At 41.5% G+C, this 27,642-nt stretch overlaps 3 protein-coding genes across 3 annotated transcripts in view; 1 reads left to right on the top strand and 2 right to left on the bottom strand.

Annotated features, from left to right (window-relative positions):
* The window catches only part of rassf4a (Ras association domain family member 4a), a 28,486-nt gene extending 15,264 nt beyond the window's left edge, over positions 1-13,222 (bottom strand). Inside the window, exons 1-3 of the mRNA XM_086259648.1 lie at positions 13,068-13,222; positions 7,164-7,232; positions 6,965-7,040 (exon numbers count right to left, since the gene is read on the bottom strand). Coding sequence (XP_086115774.1) covers positions 6,965-7,040; positions 7,164-7,216 — 129 coding nt within the window. The 5' untranslated portion in view covers positions 7,217-7,232; positions 13,068-13,222. The remainder of the gene's footprint in view (positions 1-6,964; positions 7,041-7,163; positions 7,233-13,067) is intronic.
* Positions 7,894-9,285, top strand: LOC147316273 (growth-regulated alpha protein-like). The gene is made up of 4 exons (XM_086258113.1): positions 7,894-8,026; positions 8,153-8,282; positions 8,379-8,462; positions 8,803-9,285. Exons 1-4 carry the CDS (start codon positions 7,960-7,962, stop codon positions 8,918-8,920), a joined length of 399 nt encoding a protein of 132 aa, XP_086114239.1. The 5' UTR covers positions 7,894-7,959; the 3' UTR covers positions 8,921-9,285.
* Positions 13,223-15,119: 1,897 nt separating the features above from the next.
* tmem72 (transmembrane protein 72) lies at positions 15,120-19,144 on the bottom strand. The gene is made up of 5 exons (XM_086258112.1): positions 18,907-19,144; positions 16,990-17,056; positions 16,269-16,340; positions 15,972-16,111; positions 15,120-15,824 (listed from the first exon to the last, which is right to left on the bottom strand). Exons 1-5 carry the CDS (start codon positions 18,980-18,982, stop codon positions 15,388-15,390), a joined length of 792 nt encoding a protein of 263 aa, XP_086114238.1. The 5' UTR covers positions 18,983-19,144; the 3' UTR covers positions 15,120-15,387.
* Between the last annotated feature and the right edge of the window lie 8,498 nt (positions 19,145-27,642).

Genomic DNA, 27,642 nt, shown 5'->3' with positions numbered 1-27,642 from the left:
AAATACTGGAATTTCCCTCACTGAAACTGAAGCACAGATTTCTGTAGTCTGTACAACACAACAGGCCATATTATTAGTTAAACAAGTCAATTAAAAAAAAAAATCTCCAAATACGCACCAACAGCACACACAAACTGAAGAGGCCCAGTTTAATCACTTAAAGTAGTGGAAGTGAGGCACTGCTGACGTTATGAACGGGCCTCAGGGGTCCACACCCACCCAATAAAGTCACTGTGCCCCGTCAGCTGAATTCTACTGCTATACTTTAACTATAAGTTACACTAATTCATACAATATGGTAATGAAAAGGTTAAAACACCCATATCACAGTGAAGTTATTGCAGTACCAGCTCACTTTAATGATTTGGTTCACAGTAGTTTAGTGCTTCTGGAGCAGTCATAAGCAGCATGACAAAGGAGGATACTGATAATGTGGGCTTATGTATGTCAGACTTTGAAACAAATTGTACAAGCAGACAAATGACCTCTTTTTAGCTTCAACGATACATGAGCGGTACTTTCCAGAGCATGACCCCACCAGAAAATTTCAAAACAAATGAAAATGTGTTGAGGATATTGTGTGCTCTCGGTTGAAAGGTCTTGCTTTGCTTTGCCTCTGTAAATAGAGCCTTCAGCTTTCAGATCCTCTTCTGGGGAACCAGCACCCAATTTGGACTTGAGAGACAGACACCCTTGCTAATTTTAAGATCCAGCTTGAAATTGTACTTTTTGATAAAGCTTATAGTTAGGCCTGGATTACGGGACCCTGAATCTTTTCTTTGTTATGCCGCAACAGGTTCATACTGTTGGGGATTTCCCATGATGCACTGAGTGTTTCTTTTTCAGTGTGTGTGTTTATACACCACTCTGAATTTTTATCATTAGTAATTATTAATCTCTGGCTCTCTTCCACAGCATGTCTTTGTCCTGTTTCCCTCCCCTCGGCCCCACTGGGTCGAGGCAGATAGCCGCCACTTCCTGAGCCCGATTTTGCTGGGGGGCTTCTTCCGGTAAAGAAAAGGAATTTTTCCTTCCCACCGCCACCCAACTGCTTGCTCATAGAAGGTCATTTGACTGTTGTGGTTTCTCTGTCTTTACCTTACAATGTAAAGCACCTAGCGCAACTGTTGATGTGATTTGGCACTATACAAATAAACCTGAATTGAACTGAAATATGTTTGTTTGTTTTCTGGGGGGAGAATAGCAACGCAGCGTGAGCTGAAGGCCCCCCAGTCAAAGTTACCTGTTCATACGTTCTGCTGACTGTGATGGTGACGCCTAGCAGACATCTGTTAATTAAACTCAGAAAGGCTCTATATCCACTATCCCTAAGACTTCAGTATACAGATAGCTGTGTAAGAGTCATTCACCCACTCAAAGTGGTTCTGAGTGGGGAAACTTCATGGAGGCCAAAACCAGCCTCATGTGGCACTTCCACATTGGCTTCATTTCTGGAGGTTGCCCCTCGGTAATAATACAGAAATCACACACATAGCCCACACTCCAACTCCGACTGGTGTCCCACAAGGTTGCGTCCTCAGCCCCATCCTCTACACCCTGTACACCCACGGCTGTGTGGGTGACTCCAACAAAGACATCATTTTGAAGTTCGCGGACGACACTGTAGTGATCGGTGGCATCACTGGAGGGGACGAAGCGGCTTATAGGAGAGAAGTAGCCGGTCTGGTGCCATGGTGTGAGGACAACAACCTCACCCTCAACACTGACAAGGCAAAGGAGATGATAGTGGACACGAGGAAGAAGAGGAGGCCTCACCCACCGCTGTCTATCTGGGGCCTTGAAATGGAGAGGGTGAGCAGCTTTAGGTACCTGGGCGTCTACATCTCTGAGGACCTCACCTGGACACTGAACACCACACAGCTGGTCAAGAAGGCTCAGCAGAGGCTGTACTTCCTGAGGACGCTGAGGAAATTTGGTATGTCGGCCAAGATCCTCAGCAGGTTCTACAGCTGCATTGTGGAGAGCACCCTGACTAGCTGCATCACTGCATGGTACGGCAGCACTACTGCTATGGACCGCAAACGCCTGCAGAGAGTGATAACAACTGCGGAGAAGATCATCAGAACTCCGCTGCCCTCTCTGCAGAGCATCTACCGTCGCAGAGTCCAGAAGAGAGCTGCCTCCATTCTCAAAGACCCCACACACCCCCAACACAGACTGTTCACACTTCTGCCCTCGAGACGAAGGTTTAGGAGTGCGAAATCCAGAACATCCAGACTCACTAACTCCTTCTTGATGGCAGTGGGGACTCTTGAACAGCTGACCCATTTTGAACAGTAATTTTATTTATTTATTTATTTTTATAAACACCCAGCACGCCCCTGCGGGCGGTTTATCCTTCAAGCTCGGGTCCTCTACCAGAGGCCTGGGAGCTTGAGGGTCCTGCGCAGTATCTTAGCTGTTCCCAGGACTGCGCTCTTCTGGACAGAGATCTCCGATGTTATTCCCGGGATCTGCTGGAGCCACTCGCCTAGCTTGGGAGTCACCGCACCTAGTGCTCCGATTACCACGGGGACCACCGTTACCTTCACCCTACACATCCTCTCGAGCTCTTCTCTGAGCCCTTGGTATTTCTCCAGCTTCTCGTGTTCCTTCTTCCTGATATTGCTGTCATTCGGAACCGCTACATCGATCACTACGGCCGTCTTCTTCTGTTTGTCTACCACCACTATGTCCGGTTGGTTAGCCACCACCATTTTGTCCGTCTGTATCTGGAAGTCCCACAGGATCCTAGCTCGGTCATTCTCCACCACCCTTGGGGGCATCTCCCATTTTGACCTCGGGACTTCCAGGTTATACTCGGCACAGATGTTCCTGTACACTATGCCGGCCACTTGGTTATGGCGTTCCATGTATGCCTTGCCTGCTAGCATCTTGCACCCTGCTGTTATGTGCTGGATTGTCTCTGGGGCATCTTTACACAGCCTGCACCTGGGGTCTTGCCTGGTGTGATAGACCCCAGCCTCTATGGATCTTGTGCTCAGAGCTTGTTCTTGTGCTGCCATGATTAGTGCCTCTGTGCTGTCTTTCAGTCCAGCTTTGTCCAGCCACTGGTAGGATTTCTGGATATCAGCCACCTCCTCTATCTGCCGGTGGTACATACCGTGCAGGGGCCTGTCCTTCCATGATGGTTCCTCGTCTCCCTCCTCTTTCTTGGGTTTCTGCTGCCTGAGGTATTCACTGGGCACTCGGTCAGTTGGGGCCATCTTCCCAATGTATTCTTGGATGTTCGTTGTCTCATCCTGGACTGTGGTGCTGACACTCACCAGTCCCCGGCCCCCTTCCTTCCGCTTAGCGTACAGCCTCAGGGTGCTGGACTTGGGGTGAAACCCTCCATGCATGGTAAGGAGCTTTCTTGTCTTTATGTCAGTGGCTTCTATCTCCTCCTTTGGCCAGCCTATTACCCCAGCAGGGTACCTGATCACGGGTAGGGCGTACGTGTTGATGGCCCGGATCTTGTTCTTACCATTCAGCTGACTCCTCAGGACTTGCCTGACCCTCTGCAGGTACTTGGTGGTTGCAGCTTTTCTAGCGGCCTCTTCATGGTTCCCATTCGCCTGCGGGATCCCCAAGTACTTGTAACTGTCCTCTATGTCTGCAATGTTGCCTTCTGGTAGTTCAATCCCCTCAGTTCTGACTACCTTCCCTCTCTTTGTTACCATCCGGCTACACTTCTCCAGTCCGAACGACATTCCAATGTCATTGCTGTATAGCCTGGTAGTGTGGATCAGTGAATCGATGTCTCGTTCACTCTTGGCATACAGCTTGATGTCATCCATGTACAGGAGGTGGCTGACAACTGCTCCGTTCCGTAGTCGGTATCCGTAGCCAGTCTTGTTAATGATCTCACTGAGGGGGTTCAGGCCTATGCAGAACAGCAGTGGGGACAGAGCATCTCCTTGGTAGATCCCGCACTTGATGGTGACTTGTGCTATGGGCTTGGAGTTGGCCTCTAGTGTTGTACGCCACATCCCCATTGAGTTCCTGATGAAGGCTCTTAGGGTCCCATTGATCTTGTACAATTCTAGGCATTCCAGTATCCAGCTGTGGGGCATTGAGTCATAGGCCTTCTTGTAATCAATCCAGGCAGTGCACAGGTTGGTCAGTCTGGTCTTGCAGTCTCGGCTGATTGTTCTGTCTACCAGTAGCTGGTGTTTTGCGCCTCTGGTATTCTTGCCAATTCCTTTCTGTGTCCCGCTCATGTATTGACCCATGTGCCTGTTCATCTTAGCCGATATGATGCCTGACAGGAGCTTCCATGTAGTACTGAGGCAGGTTATTGGTCGGTAGTTGGAGGGGACCGGTCCCTTCTTGGGGTCCTTGGGGATCAGGACCGTCCGGCCTTCAGTTAGCCATTCCGGGTGTCTCTCGTTAACTAGCAGCTGGTTCATTTGTGCTGCCAGACGCTCGTGGAGTGCAGTCAGCTTCTTCAGCCAGTAGGCGTGAACCATGTCGGGCCCTGGTGCTGTCCAACTCTTCATACTGGAGACCCTTTCTTGGATATCTGCCACTGTGATGGTTACTGGACCCTGTTCAGGGAGGTCGCTGTGGTCTGCCCTCAGATCCTCTAGCCACTGAGCATTGCCGTTATGGGTTGCATCCTTCTCCCATATGCTCTTCCAGTATTGCTCCGTCTCCAGCCTTGGTGGTGCTGTTCTCTTATTGTTCCCTTGCCACTGAGAGTACACCTTTGCTGGTTCTGTTTATTCTCCTGCCTTCTATCTCTCTGGTGTACCTCCTCAAGCGGCTGGCCAAGGCTGTGAGTCTTTGCTTGGCAGTTTCCAAGGCCTCAGGTATGGACAGCTTGCTGTATTTCTTAGGCACCTTATTTGTCTTACCTTTCTGCAACTCCGTTAGTTGGCTAACCTCCCTCCGTGCTACTTTGATCTTGCCCTCTAGCCTCCTTCTCCATGGAGGGTACTGCCCCTTGTCGCTGTTCAACTTGTAGCCAAGCATCTCACTGATCACTGCTGCCGTATTGTAGATCAGCTTGTTAGTGTCGGTAATCGTGGTTGTAGGTATTGCCCGTAGTGCTGCATTAACATCATCTAGCAGACCTTCTGAGGGTACTTCACGTAATCTTGGTAACCGGCTACGGGGGATCCAGGTTTCAAGCTTGGCCATGATCTTATTTTATTTATATGTGTGTGTGTATATATATATATATATATATATATATATATATATATAAAAAACACCCAGCACGCCCCTGCGGGCGGTTTATCCTTCAAGCTCGGGTCCTCTACCAGAGGCCTGGGAGCTTGAGGGTCCTGCGCAGTATCTTAGCTGTTCCCAGGACTGCGCTCTTCTGGACAGAGATCTCCGATGTTTTTCCCGGGATCTGCTGGAGCCACTCGCCTAGCTTGGGAGTCACCGCACCTAGTGCTCCGATTACCACGGGGACCACCGTTACCTTCACCCTCCACATCCTCTCGAGCTCTTCTCTGAGCCCTTGGTATTTCTCCAGCTTCTCGTGTTCCTTCTTGCTGATATTGCTGTCATTGGGAACCGCTACATCGATCACTACGGCTGTCTTCTTCTGTTTGTCTACCACCACTATGTCCGGTGGGTTAGCCACCACCATTTTGTCCGTTTGTATCTGGAAGTCCCACAGGATCTTAGCTCGGTCATTCTCCACCACCCTTGGGGGTGTGTATATATATATATATATATATATATATATATTTTTTTTTTTTGCACGTCTGGTCATCTTACACATTAAGCCAGCATATTAAGCTAAAGCTCTTTTGCACACATCAGTTTCAAATCTCCATATTTCGTCTCCTTTTCTCTCTTCAGCTATTTATTTGTACTATTTGTATTTATATGTTCTATTTCTGTTGTATATATTAATCGGCATCTGTGGGTGGACATCAAAGCAAAGAAAGAATTTCATTGCACAAAGAAATGCCTTTTCTCTTGTGACACATGACAATAAACACTTTGAATCTTGAATCCCATGTGGTGGACTTCAGTAGGGTATTTCCCCCCCCCCCCCAGATAAATCCATATTCAGCTTAGATAAACAGAAATTTTAATTTCATTTTTCATGTTCAGCAGAGTTGGGGAAAGAAAAAAAAAATCAGCTCTGACATACTGTTACAAACTTACAGTGGTTCATTCCACCACTGTAACGTGTACGAAGTCATTCTTTATGGAAATTAGAAGGGAAAATGTTTTATTTAATCTCTTCTTATCACACATTAAGGCTTTTCCTTTTTACACATTTCAACCACTTTATTTTTTAATATTATGGTTAATGTTGTAATAGCACTGGTGCCTCTGTATCCATGCTGGGTCTGTGGCTATGGGGGATTTTCCCAAAAGTGACAATGTAGTGAGTCTCACTCTAGGGGCACAACAAGAGGGGCAGATCTTGACCACCTTGCCCTGCCCTCTCTCTCTCTCTCTCTCACACATTGCTTCCTCCTTAAAAAACCCGCTGGTAAACGCAAAGGGAAACTCCCAACCAAAAAACCTAAAGAATGAATATCTGACAAATAACTAAAACTTTTGCAAACAGCTTTACACCCACAACAGCAACATTTTGCAGAAAAAAAAATGTTGTGCTAAGCAGACTTTGATGAAGAAATTTTGAAACTCTTGTCTCTCCTTGTATCTTTATTTTGAGGGAAATAGGGGCGTTTTTGTGGTTTGCCGACTGCTTGTCCCAAAGGAAAAAAACAAAACACAGCACTCTCAGGTCTGTGTTTAGATCCGTCTCCACATTGCAAACCAGTTCAGTCTTGGGACTTTTTCCCTCATCATTTGATTGAAAACCAGAGCGCTGGTTTATAGCAACTGGTTCCAGTTTTGTTATGTGCGTGAGCCATTTTATGTAGCGTGTCCTGCATTCCAGCAAGGCAATTTTCAAAACTGCTCTGGTCACCCCCCCCAGCACTGTCTCTTGCTAGGTGGTCCATGAGCCACTCGCTTTTCCTACCTCACGAGTCCTCAGCTGGAAGTTTTTCCCTTCATGGTAACAGTTGTACGTCTTCAGCAGTGACAAGATATCAGACCTGAGCATGAACACACAAAAGGATGAATCAGTTCTAAAAGTGAGAGCACTGATAAAAATTTAATAAATGTGAATTTCTACTGTAACGGAAAAACTGTCCAGTGATGGAGCAAGGAGCACTTACTTTGGTATGAGTTTCTCCTCACTGAGCTTCACGTAGGTCTGATGCGCACTCATTCTGACTAGAGTGCAGCTGTGGCAGAAAAACATCAAACACAAAAATTAAAATATGCATGTGATGCTAATGTACCAATAATTTTGACTGTGAGAGTCTGTGTGGATTTAAGCAGTGAACAGAAACACAGAAATACAGTTAAAGCATCTAATAAGAATAGTGCAACTTAGTGTTATTTGCTGTCATACTTTTTCCAAAGTTGGAGATCTTTGGGATGTTTTTTCCTCTTATAATGAAAAGGATTTAAAATATTTGCTCCGGTGTTAAGGGCAAGGACAGTGGTTTAGGAGAAATCACATGACATTGGCATGCAGCCATCATGTTGTATCATGTTGCAATAGAGCAGCGCAAATGCCAGAAAATAACATCTTAATCTAATTAAGGGGTTAATGGCCGCTTCAGTGGGCATCTTATGTGTAATTATAAGTAAAACAAGCAGACAAGAAAAAAAGACAGCAATCGCTGCATCATTTATGTCTGTGTCACTTGTGTCGTCTTCTTTTTTGTTTCAGAATCTAGTGGACAGCACAAAACAAAAGGGAAACCTATTAATCAATGGGTGCTTTTTTTCTGGCAAAAGCAGGAGAGATGTCCCTGATCCTTGCCCAGATTCCTGTATCCTGATACTGTGGATGGACGGTGGTACAGGGAAATTCCTCGCTGGGAAAACACACCACGTGGGGGAGGAGCATGAGTATAAAGCAGCCAACATGTGGTTCTGGGCTCAGTGTCAACGTCCTTCAGCATGAAGCTTAATCCTCAGTCCGTCTGTGCGTTCGCTATCCTTAGCCTTTGCTGTGTACTGATCACAGGTAAGAGTCTTTTCACTTATCCATGCTTACAACTAAAACTCACTCTTTTTCAGGGTTTTCAGTGACTTAACCTGTGCTGTTGGTTGGACTGAGCTGACTTTTGATCTTATTACAATTTCTGTGCAGTGAGAGAGTCAAGCAGCACATTTATCCCGGGGAGATGTGTTTGTCCAAAAACACAACAGGGTGTCAGAGGTCAACTGAAGGCACTCAAAGTGTTACTACCAAGCTCCACTTGTCACAACGTCACAGTCATGTGAGTACCAGATACTGCAGACACACTTTCACCTCTTCAGACCTGTGTGCACTGAGGTGATTGTAAACTAAAAGTGTTGTTTCGTGCGTTTTTCAGAGTCACCCTGCAAAGAAACAATAAATCACTGTGCCTGAATCCAGAAGCGCCGATGGCCAAACAGCTGATTCGCTGCTGGCTTAGGTGAGATTTATCTGTTTGTCACTGGTCAGTAAACTAATGAACACATAGGGGATACACCCGTCTTCAAAGTTCCTGTAGATTGCAACCAACAGTGTCTTATAAGTTGCCCAGCCGGTTTTTGTAACAAAGCACTGTACTGCTACTTAATCTTTCCTACTGCTTTGCTGCTTGAGAATCAGTAACAAATTTCAGTTTCAGGTGAATTTATTGCACAACAAATGAATACAAATTTCTATCAGAAGAAGAAAAAGGGTCTGATATTAAGTACTGATACTTAATGCTGGATTTTCTAAGCTCATCTTTTTCTTAACTGTGCTCCTTTATGTTTTTCCCCCTCCAGAGTTCAGCAGTTGGGTCGTGATGCAAAACTGTGTCTACAAAGGAAGAAAAGGAGAGGGGGCCAACGCCAGCAGACTCGACAGAGGAGAAAAGGCCAAAACAGGAAAGTCTCATCCTGAGACTCTCAGTAGCTAGTCAGACTAAGGAAGGAAAAAAATGACACCAAGTATGTACAGAGGTGAAGTGTGCGCAGGGGAGAAACTACTGTAAGGCCACTTGTGTCTTTTCTCTCTCTTTATGTCATTGCAGACATTAAGCTTCTTTAAATTGTCTAAGCTCTACATCAAAGTCTCCTTATTATTTCATTCTTAATGACTATGTATTGAAGATGTATTGAAGCAAAGCCCTGGAGGCTCATAAATGAAAAAACAAGTCCATGGTTCTGTATATGCAGCTGGGAAGACCAAGTCGAGATTTTGTGGTTTATATTTATATGACTGCTTGATGTTTTATACTTTATTTTAAATAAACATATCTGAACAATTCTGTGACTGTGTTATTTTGGCTTAAGCCTTTGATATTCTTAATAATTGAAGGAAAGGAAAGGGATTTTATTCCTTGGCAGGATATGCGAGGTCACCGAGCAGACAGCCTCAGCTTAAGCTAATAAACTAAAGGATTCAAGTCAGCTGCAGGAATAAAGCAAATTGTTTTCACTTAAACTTTGTATTGGTATCCTAAATTTATAACCTATAACTAACCACGTGTTGTTTTTATAATCTGGATGCATGACATCCTTTTCCATGGCTCTTACCTGAGAGAATCCCTAACGTAAAAGCAATGGAGAAACTGATCACCATTACGGTGCATAGTGGTTATTGTGTATGCTGAATTTTATGACTACAATGGTTGGTGGTGTTGCACAATAGATGCGGAAACATCTAGGTGATCAGGGTGTGGATTTTGTAATGTTTTATGATAGCTAGTTAAGCTCAAAATCCATTTGAGATTTCGTGTAAATCATGTGACACCCTACTGGAGTCAAAGCAGAATATACAGACACAGAGAGAAACTTCAGCAATAAATACTTTTTCTTGCACAGCATGAGCTGAATAAGTGAAGCATGCACTGACCTGTACCATTTCCCCCTCCCAGTGTTTAAAGAAGAAAAAAAAAAGTAGAAGTATGTGAGCTAATATGGAAAGTGAAAGTCCTCAATAACAGCACCTTTGTCAAAGGACAGGAGTTAATTTTAGGGACTTTTCTTATCTGTTGTGGGAAAGTGGCGGTTCCTTTGGAACCAGGTATTTATTAGGTATGACAGGATTCTTGTAGATGATGCAACAGGATAACAGTATTGGTAGAGAGCTATAGAAGTACTCAGTACGTTTATAGTTTAATTATCTTTACCATATCACATGCACTAAAATACACTAAAGGGTTTTTATGAGAGGCAAGTAAAGGCCAAGGTGTAAAGTAATATCTACATTTCACCAACAGCTAATGAAGAGGAAAGAAGTACAACACTAGGAAAAGGGAAAACAAAAAAATATAGTGATTGAAAAAACACGACTGAAAATGAATTGTTATTCTAAACTTCAATGCTAACTACTTAAAAAAGAAAAATCTTGATAGTAATCTTGGCCCTTTATACAAACCGCTTAACACATTTAAGGCTTGTGGTTTTTTCCCCCTCACCTGATAACATACTACATTTATCTGATCATAAGATTATATTATAAGTATAGTGAAAAAAACATGTCTTATCTTCACCAAGAACATGTTTATGCAACACACAGATTAGTCACCTATGACGTAGATGATGCTATGGTGCCATCTAGTGGCTATTGCAAGATAGAACTTATGAAATCTTAAAGCAGTGTGGTTCCCGCTTAATGTGCCACACTCAATTTATTATGTACACCTGCCCCACAGTTCTTTATGCAAATAATCATATACCAGCAGCTAAATACATTTAAGCATATAGATATGGTCAAGGTGACCTAGTGAAGCTCAAAGCTTTGAATGTACTTTAAATGTTGCATGGTTGTTGGCGCCAGACAGACATTGGGGTTTACAGAGAAATATCTGAAAGGGAGAGAAGTAGCATTTCTCTGGGGAAAATGTCTTGCTGATGCAAGAGATCAGAGGAGTATGACCAGACTGCTTTTAGTTGATAGGAAGTAACTTAAATAACAGCTTATTAAAAAGAAGGTATATAGGTACCTTAAAACAGATGGGATCCAGTAGCAGATACCAGAGTGGGTTCAGCCAAGGATAGAAAACTAAGGCTACAATTCACACAGGCTGATCAAAACTGGAAAATAGAAGATTAGAAAAATGTCACCTGGCCTAATGACCCTCTATCTCTGCTGCAAAATTCAGAGGGTTTGCGCAAACGACATTTAAGCATGGATCCAACCTGCCTTGTATCAGCGGTTCAGTCTGGTGGTAGTGGCTGCTTCCAGCAGGATAACACACCGTGTCACAAAACTCCGATTTTTTTCAAACTGGCCTCTTGAACACAGGAGTGACTTCACTGTACTCAAATGGCCTCCACAGATCTTAATCCAATAGAGCACCCTTGGAATGTGGTAGAATGGGAGATTTTCATCATGATGTGGTGCTGCAGCAACTTTGTGATGTTATCCTGTTAACATGGACCAAAATCTCTGAGGAATGTTTCCAGCATATTTTTGAATCTATGGCACGAAGAATTAATGAAGTTCTGAAGGCAAAAGGATGTCCAACACAGCACTAGGAAGGAGATAAAGTGAGTACTCAAGTATATACTCACTCACCACTAATCTCTGAGTATAAATATCTATAATGAGCCAACCTTTATTTACAGGGACTGCAGTCTCTTTCACACCAGCAGGAGACAAAGGCAGCTTTGTGTGCAGCATTAGTGCAGATTTTACTTTAAAAACAAAAAAACACAAATGTCTGAGCTATTTTTTGGTCTCAGTACTTCCTGAGATTTTATCACATGACAAAAAAAAGGAAGTTAATCAGTTAAAGTAATGCTGTGTGACTTATTTATAATAAATACTGTTCCACTTTGATACACTTCATTTCAATCTGGAACTGGCCCATTCATGATGACTTTAATATGAGTCATTAAATCTTTTATTCTCAGAATCAAGGGAGGCAGATCTTTCTGAAAAAAAACCTCAGTCATACAGGAAATGATTTTTTTCTAGATCTTTAAGCAAAAACAGAACTTTGTCCGGTAGAGGAGGAAAAAAAACAGAAGAAAAAATGCTTGCATGAGCAGTGTTAGCCACCACAGAAATCAGGAAACAGACTGCCCCATACTGTCTGACTGGGAAGTGATCTCTGGGAGGTGATTCAACCAAATAATAGGAATAAAAAAAACTAAACAAAATAGAGAGAAGTTAAAGATATAACCTTAACAAAATCCTCCTGGTTTGGGTTTAAAGAATCGACAATTAAGTCCACATTTATTTCATGCATTACTGAGGCAACAACACCTGTCCTACCTCCCCCTTTAATGACCTCTGCCCATCGCCAGCTTCAGCTAAGCAATGTGCTGACAAAGTATGTGCATACAGAGATGGTCAGTCTACCTCTCATACATATTTATACACAATAATGGGTTTATAACTTAAAGGATTCCAGTCTGTCACCATTATTATGAATTATTCAACAATCACAAATGGCTATACGGTAGATGGGCCAAACGCTGTGCGATGAAAATTCATTTTATTTGGCTGGGCTCGGGTTTCGGTGAATTTACGTCGTCTGCGTTTTCTCAGCTTTTCTCTCCTATTCATGCATCATCTTTGTGTGCAAGCTTCCTCGGTGGACAAAGAGCTTTCATTGCAGGTCTGCTAATTGGTTTGATCATCGCGAGATTCGTATCCAATTATCACACCTACACCGGCAGCTGCGCCCGAAGACAATTCAGTCCCACGCGTAAAATGACACGGAGAGCTCCAAATAAAGCACTCAATGAATGAGTTTCCGAAACATATCTCAACAAAAAAAGTATAAATTTAAAATGCTAATGAGGCAGATAACACTGATCGGCAAATCACGGCTGACTTAGAGCTTTAACGATAACGAACGCGGTTTCTAACAGCAAATAGTAGATCACATGAAGGCTAACGGAAAGTTTCTTATACTAGTCAATACTCCCAAAAGCAAAAGACAAAACAAAGCGTAATTTAACCTGCATCCAACTTCTGAGCATCTCTTCTTATCAGACTATTTCTATTTGTTCCGGGCTTTTATTGCAGGATGAAAGTTATTGTGCCTTCTTTAAACGTAACTAAACATAAACTGAATCATTTTGAGCCTTACCATAACAGAGTGCGTCCCCGTTTTCTTCCGTATCACCAGCGTTATATGCCTCTTTTCGTTATCAGTTTTCATGCCTCCTTGGCAGTGCGGTATTCTGAGCCGAGAGATAAAGGTGACATCCTGAATATCCAATAGCAGCCCGCGTTGATACACCGCAGCCAACCACACTCGAGCATAGGCGGGCTGAAACAGGGCTGCATACCTCTCCCTTCTTGATCAAGGTGGCTCTGGGGCTTTGCTTTAATCCTATCAGCCAGAAGTGTTTTAAATTGTGGTCTTCGCCACACTAAGGGTGTTAAGACTCAGCTCTAAGACTATACAGGTTTAATTTAGAGTTTTGATTGAAAGTTATATGGGTTAAGTGAGATTTGTATAAAAAATACATGTTATCCATGCCGCATATTTTGGTTTCTATTGAACTGTTGAACACAATTGACACTCTAAATGATAAATAATGTATTCGTAGAGTATTCTTGTTGCTGGATGTTTGTTTTCCATATGGGTAACAAATTGTAGTTTTGGTTTATTTGCTGTCGAGGGTGAATTTTAACTTCAATATCCACTTCTGAGATATATTCTTTAAATTCTTTCTGCTGTTACATATTTAGTGACAGGAAAAATCTAATTGGTTTACCAACACCACCAACAACGACCCACTCTGCTGTATTTTTCCAGCTAGGGGAAGAAGTTCCTGTGACCTGTTAAGATTTTTTTCACCCATCCTGTTTTTGAGCCTGGATCTGCCATCTAGGAAACTATTGCAGGGTGGAAACACAAACTGTAGGAAGTGCTTCTCTCTGTGTGTCTGAATAGGATTCATGATTTATGCACAGAGGAAGTAAGTTGTTCCAGCAGCTGAACGACTTCCCTCATTCTGACGGATGTGGACATGACAAAGCTGCCGGAGCGCTTATAGAAGAGGGCGAGAAATAGTGCCGTTCTTTTCCTCCCGTCTGTTTATAGGTCAGTCAGCTGCTAATTGAACAAAGATCATTGTGAAGATAATAATAAAGCTCAGGTTATGGGCCAGTGAGCAGCCTCAGCAAAATCCAGACAAAGACTCTTTGTTGTTCTTTCCACAACACAGGCGAAGGTCTCGTCCCTCTGGAGAGGATACACATGTCATGACATAAAAACATATCGACGCTATTTATGACACCAGGTGATACCATGCTGGGTTGTGTAACTTTGTGAGAAATATGTGGAATAACCCTGTTGTTTAACCTTCAGGTTGTTCATGCTATCTGGCCTCAGTTCTCGCTGAGGTGCCTTCTGATGAATAGGGCTCTCTGTTTACATCGATTCTCTCCTTAGCTGTGATGCCACAGAGAGGTTTCCTCTAAGGGCTACATACAGTTATATATTTATTGTTCAGTGAACAAAAGACTGAGGAATACCCTGTGTGTGTGGAGTGTGTGTGTTTTGACAGAACAAGACAATATTGATTTATGACCTGAACAAAAGAGGAATGCCCATGTAGAGTCTCACATCCTTTGTAGCTCAATAAAATAAAAAGGAAAACAATAGAAACATCAATACAGGCTTTTTTCTATTCACTTTTGAATCATAATTATAGTAAAAATAAGTGCAATTCAAACTGCCTGATTCACTCTTAGTGCTCACCATATGACCCTTTATCGATAAATAATTTACTGTGTTTGGCTAGACGTGTTTTGGGTGAAGCCTGTAGCCGTGCTTTCGGTGAACGATCTGATGTTTCTTTCATCACCATATTAACATGAACACTCCTCCCAGAGCTCTGTCTCCATGGTCACCGCTCGCACACGACAAACACACAATGAGGGCCGACGCATGCACCTGCACAAGCTCCACTGCCTGCTATACTCTCTGTCACATTTGCACATGTTTTCTCTGAATGAGTGAAACAGTTGATCTAATTTATGACCTTATGAATAATGTATGTGGCAGTAACTGGATGGGATTGCTGGGCATTAATGTCTGCTCTTCATTCAGTGCTGTCTTTGACAAAAGCAACAACAACAAAAAAATAAAAAAAAACAGGCCTTAATCCACCCACATGCACATGTTGGTACAAATGGTTTCATTTATTTGAGTGCATGCATTTGAAACTCCAACTTTTAAATTTGTACAAGACTCCAAAAATATACAAATCAGTCAAATATTTCATAAAAATCAATTTTTTTATAGCTTAATCACATAAAATAAACCTTATTGTTGAAGACATTGGTGCTTTCTACAAAAAGTTGGTTCAAGACCAGCTGGTTGTACAGAGTATGCGTGAATGCATTATTCTTTATACATCATTTCCATTGTGTGTTATCAGTAAGCACAGCGACATTCAGTCAGTAATCATAGGTGCAGTGTCTGAGGTGGTGTCTGGCTCACAGTATCCATCCATCTCTTCCATCTCCCTCTCCACAGGCTCCTCCCCACTTCTAAAGCATAATAGTCTCTTCTCTTTCCACCTCCTCCTCCTTTCCCCATCTGTGTCTTTAGGTGCTGTTGTCTGCTCCAGCTCCAGCATAGCCTGGATGTTGTCTCCTCTCTCTCCGGTGCTGAGGCAGTTGTCTCTGCTTGTTGGTGCCAGCCCCTGCCCTCTCCTGCCTGTCACCATATGGAAGAATGAGAAGGTGCCGTCTGAGCCCGTGCTTTCTGTCACAAAGACAGCAGTTGGGCCTTGGTTGCTGAAGCTCTCCTGCGGGCTTTTGGGAGGTTTGGTCTTTGTTTTCTTGCTCAGTATGAAGTTGAAAAAGGCTGTCACCAGAAGCATTGTTCCTGAAGTTAGAATAATAATGTCACCATTAATTTCTATGCTACATCTATGCTTTTTATGCTTTTCCATGATAGGAGCATCTGCTGCTGAAATGCCACAGCAACAGGAAACAGTCATGTGAAGTATTGAACTTGCTGGTGTTGTTTTACCTGGGATGATTGCATGCCACACCAGCACAGGGTGCAGGAAACAGACCACTGACATGATGGAGTAGTATAGGAACTTATGAAAGCCTCCAATGCGAGCCATCTTCCCCCACAGTAAAAACAACTTCCAGTCTGGAGGGCAGCTGTAGAGATATCAGGCAAGAAGGCAAGAAAAAAGTCAGGATTACTTTACATTATTACAGTTTAGACTGCAGTTTAGACTGCAAAGTTCAAAGTTTGAAAACCTCAAAGAATTGTGAGTTATCTTTGCTACAGTAGCCATGAGGGTTGTGCACTCACGGCAGACACATGGACAGGAGAGAATCCAGGAAATAGGCTAGTTCAAGAATCATGATCCCAATAAATGAGACTCTGGGGGAAGAAATTGGACAATGATGATATACTCAGTAATTTCTACACTAAAAAAAAGCAGCTGCAAGTGCTCAAGATATTACCCTACATATGGTAAAGAAAACGTTTGTGACAACTGCAATTTTCTTGTATTTAGTTTACAATTATCTAATCCAGCAATAGAGAAAAATGCACCCAGACTAACCAGTATTACAAACTAACCTCTTTTAAGTGTAATTGGTGTGTTGTGTGTTACTGTGTGTGAGGACAGCATCCATCTGCACTAACTTTATGTGTAGTGATTGAATAAACAGTCATTCGTTTCTAGTGTCCTTGGAGAGATGTTTTCCGTTGTCTCTGTGGGAATTTGTCTCTGTACTACAGAGATAATAATAAGAATCAGAAGATGTCCTCTGTTCTGCCCTCTGCACCCTGCTTCAACTTTCTGAGTCCTTCCCAACAGCTCCTCTCAAGTGTGTTTATTTATCAGAGACTATAAAAGCATGTGCAGTGTTTTTCTAAACCATCTTCTTAAAGCCCTTGGGTCTTTAGCTTTGCCAGCTTTCAAAACCAGGCTGTGTATTTGTAACTCAAGAATGCCACCAGAGTCAGGAGTGCTTGTAAATCCCATCAGTAAGTCAAGAAGTAGACTCAAAAAGTAAGCGCTTACATTAGATAGATGCCAAGGCTGTTGAATTCTCCCTGATGTAGTGTTTCCACTCCCACAGCACACAACACTGAAAAAGACACGGGACAATAATTCAGCTTAATTCATGGATTTGTTGGTGAACAGATTCTGTCCACCAGATGTCAGAGTAAGTTCATGAATTTTTCTGTGCTGGATGCTGGAATGCAGCCCAAGGTAACCTTCTGTAAATGCTCTCAGTACTTTCACTGGGATTAAACACTCTTGTGTGGCGTTTTCAGTGTTCTTTGGATTTATTTTTTTTACCATGTCTTTCATATTTTGCTTTAAAAGTTGTCTCTATAGTGTTCTGTCAGCCACAGTAATTTAAAGCCGACTGAATGTTTTCCTCAAGAAAAGGGCAACTGTCTGTAGCACAAGGAATGCAACTTAAAGTCACATTTACATACCACAGGAATGGTGGTACTGACCTAGTGATGTACATTAAAGGTATTTAAAGATGCTTAATTTAAGCAATTATTGCAATTGTTCCTGTCATGGTCATGAAACTTTGGTAATAACTTACTCATGCTTGCAATTGCCATACCAATGTCAGTAGGTAATTTTACTTGAGTGGACATATCACACAGTCACAGTCATGGCTAATGCCATAAAACGCCATCAATCCATGAGATCTATGCTTTAGCATCAAGATAGTAAATCTCTTCAGCAGATAATGCTAACTGTGACTTAACTACACTTCTATATGGTAAATGTCAAACTAATGCCAGCAGTTGGTTAGTTTAGCAAAAATGCTGGAAGCATGGGTAAACAGCTGGCTTGACTCTGTCCAGATGTAACACAATCCACCAACCAGCACCATTCAGTGTTCCTTTAACAGGAAGTTCTCCCAAGCTGTGTGCTGACAACAATAAAATACCTTTCTTGCTACATGAAAGGGCACTACTGTCCTGGTGTGACACAAGATAAGAAATGACATGACAGCAACATTTTTAAAATTTTAAACAAAAGTGCATTTTATTAACCAGTCATCCTCTTGTGAGATAAGCCCGGTTAAATGGGGATTGCTGCCAAACACATGGAAGCACTTTCTCTGGCCTGCTTACCAGAAATCAAGAGATTCAGTGATACAATCTGAAGCAGAGGGAAACTCGGGTAATGTGGCTAAATGGTTTCTAGTAGTTTGGAGAGTATGCAAGGATTTAAAGCTGCATATAGAGCAGCTGGATATTAACAGAGCTGCTCCCTGCATGTACTGGGAGCATGTGGAACACACACAGACACCAACAGGCCAACCCAGACATGTGAACTCACAGCAGACTGCCAGCCAGAGGCACACACACATAGACATTTACCAAAAATAGACTGATACACACACGCACACATAAAAATAATGCACAGAAAGCTCATGTAGGCACGAATGCACAACAGCTTGTGATCACATAATCCCAATAACCCAGCTGGACACAGAGACTGTTTGTGTCATTTGTGGCACATGCTTCTCAATAAATATTCAGTGTCTGCAGATGTTTGAATTTAAGTGGTGGGGGGGGGGTCCCATATTTTTCTGAAGGAAGCAACAAGCAAACAGCTTTTATGATGATTTACTGAGGCAAAGAGAGCTTTGTACAATCTGTCCCTGTGTGTCTGAGGAAAACAGAAAAGGAGGGACAATAACGTAAATCAAGTATATGCTCTATATATCAGCCAAGACAGGGTTTAGTGCTCTTGGAGATCAAGACTATGTCACAGTCTGACCTTTTAACATTGTTTTTAAAGACATGATGGGTGCCTCTTCCCCTGACGAGATGTTTTAAGATTTTTTGAAAGATCTATAGGTGCACCCAAAGAATCTGGCTCATACTAAAACGAGAAGAGACACACATGACGCTAAATGAAATCTTTTGCTTTTCTCTGCTTCTTTTCATATTTATGTCTTACCTGTGGATGTAGAAATGCCAAGGAGCCTGCAGGTGCACTCGACTACAATCCACCATATTCTCTCTAAGCTCCCCATGACCTCAAAAATTTCACCTTTGTAAAATATATATATTTTTTCCCAGTGCCTGATCGTTATAAAAGTAGCATTCTAGATGCGTAGTTGAATCCTGGCTAGATGAACAGATGGTAGAAAAGCTAAAACAGAGCAATGCAGCACTTCCATGATGTGGAGCCTGTTACCTCATGAAGGTTTGTGACTGAATGCCCCTGTTGCTGCAGTAACTGCTAATCACACACACACACACACACACACACACACACACACACACACACACACACACACACACACACACACACACACACACACACACACACACACCAAGGAGAAATTATTGAGCTCAAGGTAACCATTTTACATTTGTCATTAAAGCTGGTTAAAAATTAAATCCATTAAAAACCCATCTAGTACCTGATCCAAAGGTATTTATTTTATAAGCTGGAATGCAGAGAAGATCACTGACCTTGCTTTTCACCCAAATAATTTCTTCTCCTCTCTTTATAACATGTTTTCTTTCATCTGATTTCACCTTATTGTGAGGTTGTTGGTGATTCAGTGCAACCAAACCATCTGAAAGACTTCAAACAAACACCATCTTTTTTTCAAACCCACACTTCAACATACAGCCATCATTTTGGCACCCACTGATCCCAACTTTGTCTCAGCAGAGTGAGCACTGATGAAATATACAGCGGCTTGCGTCAGTAAAGAAAAGGACATTTTTTATGGGTTTGCACGTATTATAAACAAACTGCACTTAGTATGCAGTGCAGTGCATGCCCGATTGGCTCGCTGCACTTAGTGAAGAGTGGCTACAATGGTATAAAAACAAACAGATACCTTTTGACATACATTCAAATGTAGCTCACATAATCAGGTGACGCAGGTTTCAATGAGGTGTAAGCTTGTTCAGGCACAGCAGAGGCCTACTGGAACAAGCAAGTCAGATTTGCAGAGTTCACACCGGCATACCCACACTGACTCCTGTCAGGGCCAAAGTAAGCTGCATAAATCTTCTTAATCTACAACAAAGACACTTTTGTGTTTTTGTACCAGTTCAACTTGTTTCCGGATATTTGTGGCATTTATGGTATTGAGTGAGTGTGGATGAACTGTGTGGCAAAAACAACAGATACTAAATGTGTAACAACAAATCCAACTGTATATTTGGTGCCACTTTTTGAAGGGAAGGCAACATCGTTCAGATTGTTCATGTCTTGTGTGACTGAAATGTCTGTGATAGTTTTTACAAACACTGGATAAGATCCAGTGATTTTTTCATGTGTGCTACGAACAAAAATTTCATTGACATTTGTTTATATGTCATTGTAACTTTTAGGACACACAGTCATGTCCCCTGTCTGAAGGAAGTACAGCAAGATCCTCGGGCGAGTTTCCCTTTGCCACAAACTTGGATTGTGACCAAACTGTGCAGACGCATAATGATGCATTTTTGCGTGGTACTATAATATAAGGATCCTAACAGGCTAAACTAAGATGGAAAACATAGGAAATAGCAAATATCATAGGTTACCTATGCAACATCAGCATGTCCACATTGTTGATATGAACACATCAGCATGCAATGATGTTCAAAGCACTGCATAGAGTCTCTATAGCTAAAGACAGACAGGTTTTTTTGTATATTCACATTGTATGCAGATCGACTTTAGAAATCCTGCATGAAAGGATCCAAAATGCATTTGATTATTTGAGGTTTTCACTGACCATAACCCTCAGATATGTCATCACCATGAGGTCACCCACTGGTTTGTCTGTTTCTGCTTTGAAACCATGGGTGAAATGATTTGACGGTCACCATCTAATTTTTTCTAAACTGGAAATGAGGAGTGGGAAACTGTGAACACTACAAACTCACAGTAGCAGCTTTCTAGCCTTTTCATTTATTTTGCTCTAAATAAGACCATATTTCACAAAATAGCAATTGTGCGCTGTTAAATAAGACTTGTAAAGAATGACTGAGACTTTAAGCTGACTGGGAAAGTGTTTATTGAGGCAATAAATCACAAGAATGATTAGGTTCTCTTATTGGCTTCTTTTCTTTGCGATTTCATTTTGAAACCAGAGAAGACGCCTCCTGCTGGTCTGGGGGAAAAGCATTTCAGCAGTGACTTCTCTTTTTAGAACGGCCATACTTTACGTAACTCTAAATCGTCTGTGGTCTGGATGCTTCTCCTCTGGGGTCTCTAATACTTTTGGATCACAGAAACCAATTTTGTCCATAGTCTGTGCTATTGTGCGACTGTAGCCAAACACTATGACCTCTCAAATCGGATTTCAAAGTGTCTTTTGTGTCACTCGCATCGGCACGCACAATGACATTAAACAAACACAACAGTTTAACCACACATTTAATGCAATTGTGTTGATGAAAGAAAAAAGGGGGTAGAGAAAATCTTGTTTAAACAACATGCATGTTTAGACTGCAGTGCATTTTTGCACATGAACTACACACGCTTGAGGGAGGAGGAATGTGTGCTGTTAAGTGCCATCATGGCCACAATGGGCAGTGTGTGTATGTTTATTTGACTCTTATGATGACATATAAACAGCCTTATAACTACATAATTTATGGTCATCAGTCACTGTGTAGTGTTTGGGGATCCCTGCAGACATTTACTGTACATCATGAGTTACATGGCAATCATTTGGATATGCCAGAGGGTGGAACAGTTTAAAGAATTGAGTGATCGCCATCTGAGATTGTAAATCTAGTGTTACAGTATAAATACAGTCTCATGGTTTCATTTGGCCCGTGCAGCTATATGGACACATGTCCTCTTTTAACATGGCTCAGTTTGACCAACTGAGCTTCTGTTCAGACTTCACGTTCTCACGTTCTCTCACTCTGTAATCATCTCTGCTTTATGCATCCTCACCATTCTCATCATCTCTGCTTCACACCATTCTCTCCAGCCTATGGCAGTGAGACTTGAGATTAATTGTACCTTTTTTCAACCACATTCCCCCATCTAGCTACTCTCAGTCTGGAATAGTTGTCTGGTGCCTTTCTGAACCAGTGAAAACAGCTCTAATCCTAATTAAACCAGCAACTTTATTGGCCTGTTCTAATGGTTTGCTCAGACAATATCTCCATTATCCACTTTATCTCTGACATGCTATTTTATCCAAAGGTTAAGCTGTGAGGATTGACTGAATTAATTCCACTGTGATACATGATAGAATATGAATATATAAACATAGCTGTATCGAATCTTAGTATTAAACCACACAGAGGGATTAATCTCTGCTTTCATGGATCCTAATGACTTCATTTACAAATGCACGGAGTCCCCTAGTGGTTGAGAGGTACTGGTACACTGCAGCCCTGAATGACCTGTATGGTCATTGTCCATCAGATCCATGAACTGAGGGAGATATTTACATGATGACACTGAGCAGGAAAAAGTCATTTTTAAGCTCTTCTAAAAATACATTTCTAATTATACCTAAAGGTCAACAGCATTAATCAGAAAGATGAAGTACAGACATGGGAAACATCAGAAAAATATGTGGTTGTGAAACAATCAAAAAAATATGGAAGGTTTCGGGAACCGTAAAAGGGTGTTTGCACTTTGATTTGGTCAGATGAACCACTTTTTAAAGAAGGCATTGTAGCGTTTGTGTGCTGTACAGTGCTGCCCACAAAAAAGCTAAATTCTACATCCCGATGGATGAAATTAATTTTAGCTTGAGTCCAATATCGATTGTCATCTTAACTCTTTTTTGGTCTCTCTCCTAGAAAATTTAATTGAAAACAACTGAGAGCAAAAGCATTTCTTACTCAAGCCACATCATACTAGTGGCCTGTATGGTGAGATATGGGCTGAGGTTTCAGTGCTACGAAGGCTCACTTCTTAGTGAGATATATTACAGTTGCTATTTGCGCTACAGCCCTAACCAGCTCAGGGATAGGTTGAGTTTTAACATTAGTTATTAGAATGTGTAAAAACACAGCCTATAGACCAACCAACCAGTTATCTGGAAAACAGTGTCCCCTTGCCTAGAAGATCATTAAACTCTCTGATGAGCCACGTGTGGAACTCAGGGCTGCTCTGTATAGGTCTATCATGAGGGAGTCTGTAGTTTTTGGAGAAAGTCTAGCTTTCCCAGTGAGATAAAGATTCTCAAAGACGTGAGCTTTATTCCTGGCTTCATTTATTTCCCCGGCTGGCAAAAACATTTCATCATTCTATCAGCATTTTTCTAGCAGCATTAAAGCTCCAATGTTTGAAGGTAAGCCTGCTTACTGGTTAAAATATTTTTCTTATTTGTGCTTCGTTTGCACAGCATTTGGTCTTACACACCCCAGGATAATGGTACATGTAATCTAAGAATTAAGCTAATGTAAATACATGTTTGTAAATGAGATCTACCTTCAGGAGTCACTGATTGATAAGCCCATTAACTTAAACATTTAACATTTCTTTTGCCAACTTTTCTTCTTAGCCTTGGCTGCAGCAGCAGTATTGCTTTCAGCCCCTCATGTATTTTCAAATTCCTCATATTTCTTTCATAGATGCTCTCTTTTGAGAAATATTGTATGTTACTCTAAACTTGTCCATGTTTGGTCCTCTGGTGCCATCTTGTCCCTTTCATGTTATCGAGCTCGGATAGATTTACAAAACCTGCGCTGACTTATGGAGTTCATAACCACGTTTGTGTGATTGATTAGGGTTGATGCTGATATTAGGCTCAGCAAAGCCACATTACTGAAAAAACATCATTGGTATGTTGAACTTGCTTTGTAGTACAAATTCTCACATACCAGTGAATTGTGCATATAGTGAGAGTTCATCATTGGCTTCTCAGTCTGAGCACAGCTGGATAAATGCGCTGTTACATAAATACTTAACCCCAATCTTTCTCCTTCAAAGCTAATGTTAAGCTAATGTGTTAAGGTTTTAATTTAAACAGATTCACTTCTTCTGAAGTACAATCCCAATTCTGAAAAGGCTTCAATGATAAGCAAATCTCATAAACCTGTATTTTATTCGCAATCAAAGACAGAACACACATCAGATGTTTGACTCGAGAAAGCGTACCATTGGAGGAAAAATATGAGCTCATTTTGAAATTGATAGCAGCAACACATCCCAAAAACAAAAGGTGGGACAGAACCATGTGTACCACTGTGTGTTTGTAATAATAATAATGGATTGGATTTATATAGCGCTTTTCAAGGCACCCAAAGCGCTTTACAATGCCACTATTCATTCACTCTCACATTCACACACTGGTGGAGGCAAGCTACAGTTGTAGCCACAGCTGCCCTGGGGCAGACTGACAGAAGCGAGTTGCTGGACCTTAGAGAGATGAATGTTGTCACATGCTTGTTTGATATGAGATTTTAGCTGCTAAACAATTCTCTATCTTCTTTCTCATATTTTTTGTTTCATGATGTTTTAAATGTTTTCATTTGATGTAAGGTCAGGAGTGCAGGCACGCCAGTTCAGCACCCAGACTCTTCTTCTATGAAGCCATGCCATTTCTTGCAGTAATAGATGCAGCATGTGGGTTTAGTATCATCATGTTTATACCTTTCCAGATGTGCAAGCTGCCAATTCCATAGGCACTAACGTAGTCTCATACCATCAGTGATTCAGACTGACTGAACTGAGTACTGATAACCAGCTGGGTGGTGCCTCTCCTCTTTTGGTACAGTGTCTAGATTTTCCATTATTTCATGTTCGATTCTTCTGACCACAGAAAGGTTTTCTACTTTGGCTCAGTCCATATTAAATGAGTTTTGGCCCAGGCAGGGTTTCTAGATCATGTTCACGTATGGCTTCATCTTTGTACGACAGAGCTTTAATCTGCATCTGTGGATGGCGCAGTGAACTCTGGAAGATATATGAAATTAAAAATCATTGCATTCTGTTTTTATTTACATTTTACACAGCATCCTGGCTTTTTTGGAATTGGGTTTGTATGGCCCCCCCCACACTCCCTAGCAGATCATTACATGGAGAAACCTTTGGAATGCAAGCATGCTGATCCACACAGGTATGCACACATGGGTATTCACAGACGCGGACTAAAGCTTTCTTGGCTGCTGCCTCAAAGCACACTGTGCGCTGTCTATCTTGCGTGCTGCACAATATCGTTTATTATTTAGTAAATATTGATATCTATGACTAGCTAGTTTATTGTGATGGTGCTTTGTTTTCTCGATTATTATGTTGCTCTTTGTTGTTTGCTGTCTCCTCTGTTTTTTTTTTTGTTTGTTTGTTTTTTTTTTTTTTTCTCCATACAGGTGACCCAGGAGTTCTTTTTTTTTCTCTCTCTCTTCCCCCCCCCTTCTCACCGTCTCTTCTCCCCTTTGGTTTTCTTTCTTTCTCTCCCCCTCTTTCTCTCATTCATTCCCCCTGTCCTATTTATTTAAAAAAAAAAAAAAAAAAAAAAAAAATGACAAAGGATGAACTGAAGCTCTGCCATCACGTAATGTCGCATACTGCTGTTTCTGATGTCATTTGAAAAAAAAAAAAAAAAAAAAAAAAAAAGGAATTGGGTTTGTATGAGCATATGACTTTTAGAGATTAGGAGCTCTTGTTCTGATGATTTGTGTTTATTGATAACTGTCCTCACTTTACAACATATCACAGTGAGCTAAAACAGTGCTTTCTTATTTGCCCATTATCCTGCTCATAACTTGTCTTTCTTTAAGTCATTTAGTCTGCCTGTTTTTCATCCCACAAAAAGGCCTAATTAATAGAAACAAGGTAACTTTTTTCGCTGACAGGTGATATCAGATGGGCTGTCAAGCTTGGTGAAGAATTTCCTTTCAGCCAATGATAGAATGGCAAAGTCCCCCCCCCCCCCCCCCCCCCCCCACACACACACACACACACACCCGTCAGTCTAGTCTGATGTTATACCAAGCCATCATCTTGAGCTGTTACAGGGAGTAAGTATCATAACACATCTTATAGTAGAGGTTGGAATGCAGTACACACACATACACATATATGCACAGCATTAGATTAACACACTGATAATAACCAGAGATGAGAACTGTTAGCAATCCAGAGTTTGGCTTTGGTACTGAGGAGCTCTGATATTGCTTCTTTAATTTTTGCTTTTAGAATCAGCATTTCTGTCCCACGAGCAGTTATTCTGCGGTTTCAGCATAAAGTCTTTAAAGATGAGGTATTTGCCCTGTAACCAAAAGGTTGCAGCAAAAACACAGGCTCGTTGGTCCCTTCAAACTGATGGCAGCCTCTCACATGCCCCGGTCATCTCCTGCTGGCTTTGCTAGACGTGTCTTCTTCAGCAAATCCAAGAGAAAGCAATAGATCTAAAATGATTTAAATATATGAATAAAAGATTCTTTAAAACCCACAATATTCTCCCTTCAAAACATAAATTATAGCCATATAGTATCCTCTCCACCACGATAAAATCTGAGATGGTGCAGTGTTTCATTGAAAACAGAAAAAAAAAATCTCATGACATAGTCTGCTGTTTCTTTGTTGACATCCAAAACTTAGTCATAAAAATCTGCTCTTTATTTATTCCTTGTTTCAAATCAGGAGTAGAAGAAAAGCTTTCACGGCAATCTGGACTGGCTGTAAAAATTATCCGAGGAGGTCCTTGGAGACGGAAACCTAAAAAATCACAACCCGGTTATCAAAGGAGAACGAAGCAATGCGGAGAAGAGACGCTCAAGTCAGCGACCTTAAAGACACTCGTGAGAGTAATAGACTTTACAGTCTGACAGTGAATATGGGAATATTTTTCATCCTGCTTTATATCATAGTGCAACATGAGAGCTAACCTGCATTTTTGTGTTCACATCAAAGAAAACAGTGAGGGTCGGCTTGGAATCCAAGTTGAAAATCATCTTACTGTATGGTCCAGTTGGGAGGTGTAAACTATGGTCATGCTTCACGAAAGCTTGTGTCACTAAATAAGATAAATATGCAGGTAATGGTTACACAGAGACTCCTCTGTATTGAATATCAAATGTATAACTGAATGTACATCATGCTGTGTACATGTACACCATCATCATTTGTAGCCAGACCAGTGTTGGAGATATAACTGAACTAATGTTTCAGCATTATTAATGCCCCAATGACAGCTTAGCTTTTTAACTGTTGTTTGTGTAACATACAGCTGCCTGATTCATCATGGCAGAGTCTTGGCAAGTCTACAAGACAGCTCTGGAAAATGGGATGGAGGGAACCAACTTCAGACTTTTTACTTTCATGGCATTCACAGGTTTGCCTGACCTCCCTCATTGTCATTCATACTACACCAAAGTAATCCTGTTTTGTCACTATCTGGTGTAAATTTCAATTTTTTCAATCCCAAATTACTCCAAAGAGAGTTTGTTTTGTTAGTAAACTGTTATTATTAATATGAATTACTGTCCCGTGTTTGTAATTACTAGTAATTTTACACATTTATTTATTCATTCTGACAGATTTCCTTCATTTACTAGAGCAGCATAGCAGCATTTCTTTAAAGATAGATTTTTCTTTATAATATTTGCTTTCATATATATATATTAAATTGGGTTGAATGTGTAGTTAAACATCTTTACAGTGACACTTGTTTGGCCCACTTGAGATCAAAGGGGACTGTATGTGGTCTATGATATAAAATAAGTTTGACATCCCGGGAAAACAGGCATGAATGTTATTGGAGAACTT

The sequence above is a fragment of the Aulonocara sp. 'chitande type north' Nkhata Bay genome, linkage group LG13 (genome assembly GCF_057382095.1).
Source record: "Aulonocara sp. 'chitande type north' Nkhata Bay isolate Kocher_YH1m ecotype deep benthic linkage group LG13, A_spYH_male_GT1.1, whole genome shotgun sequence".
In the NCBI taxonomy this organism is placed as follows: domain Eukaryota; kingdom Metazoa; phylum Chordata; class Actinopteri; order Cichliformes; family Cichlidae; genus Aulonocara; species Aulonocara sp. 'chitande type north' Nkhata Bay.
Note: the sequence above shows the minus strand (reverse complement) of the source record. Positions and strands in the feature narration are given on the sequence as shown.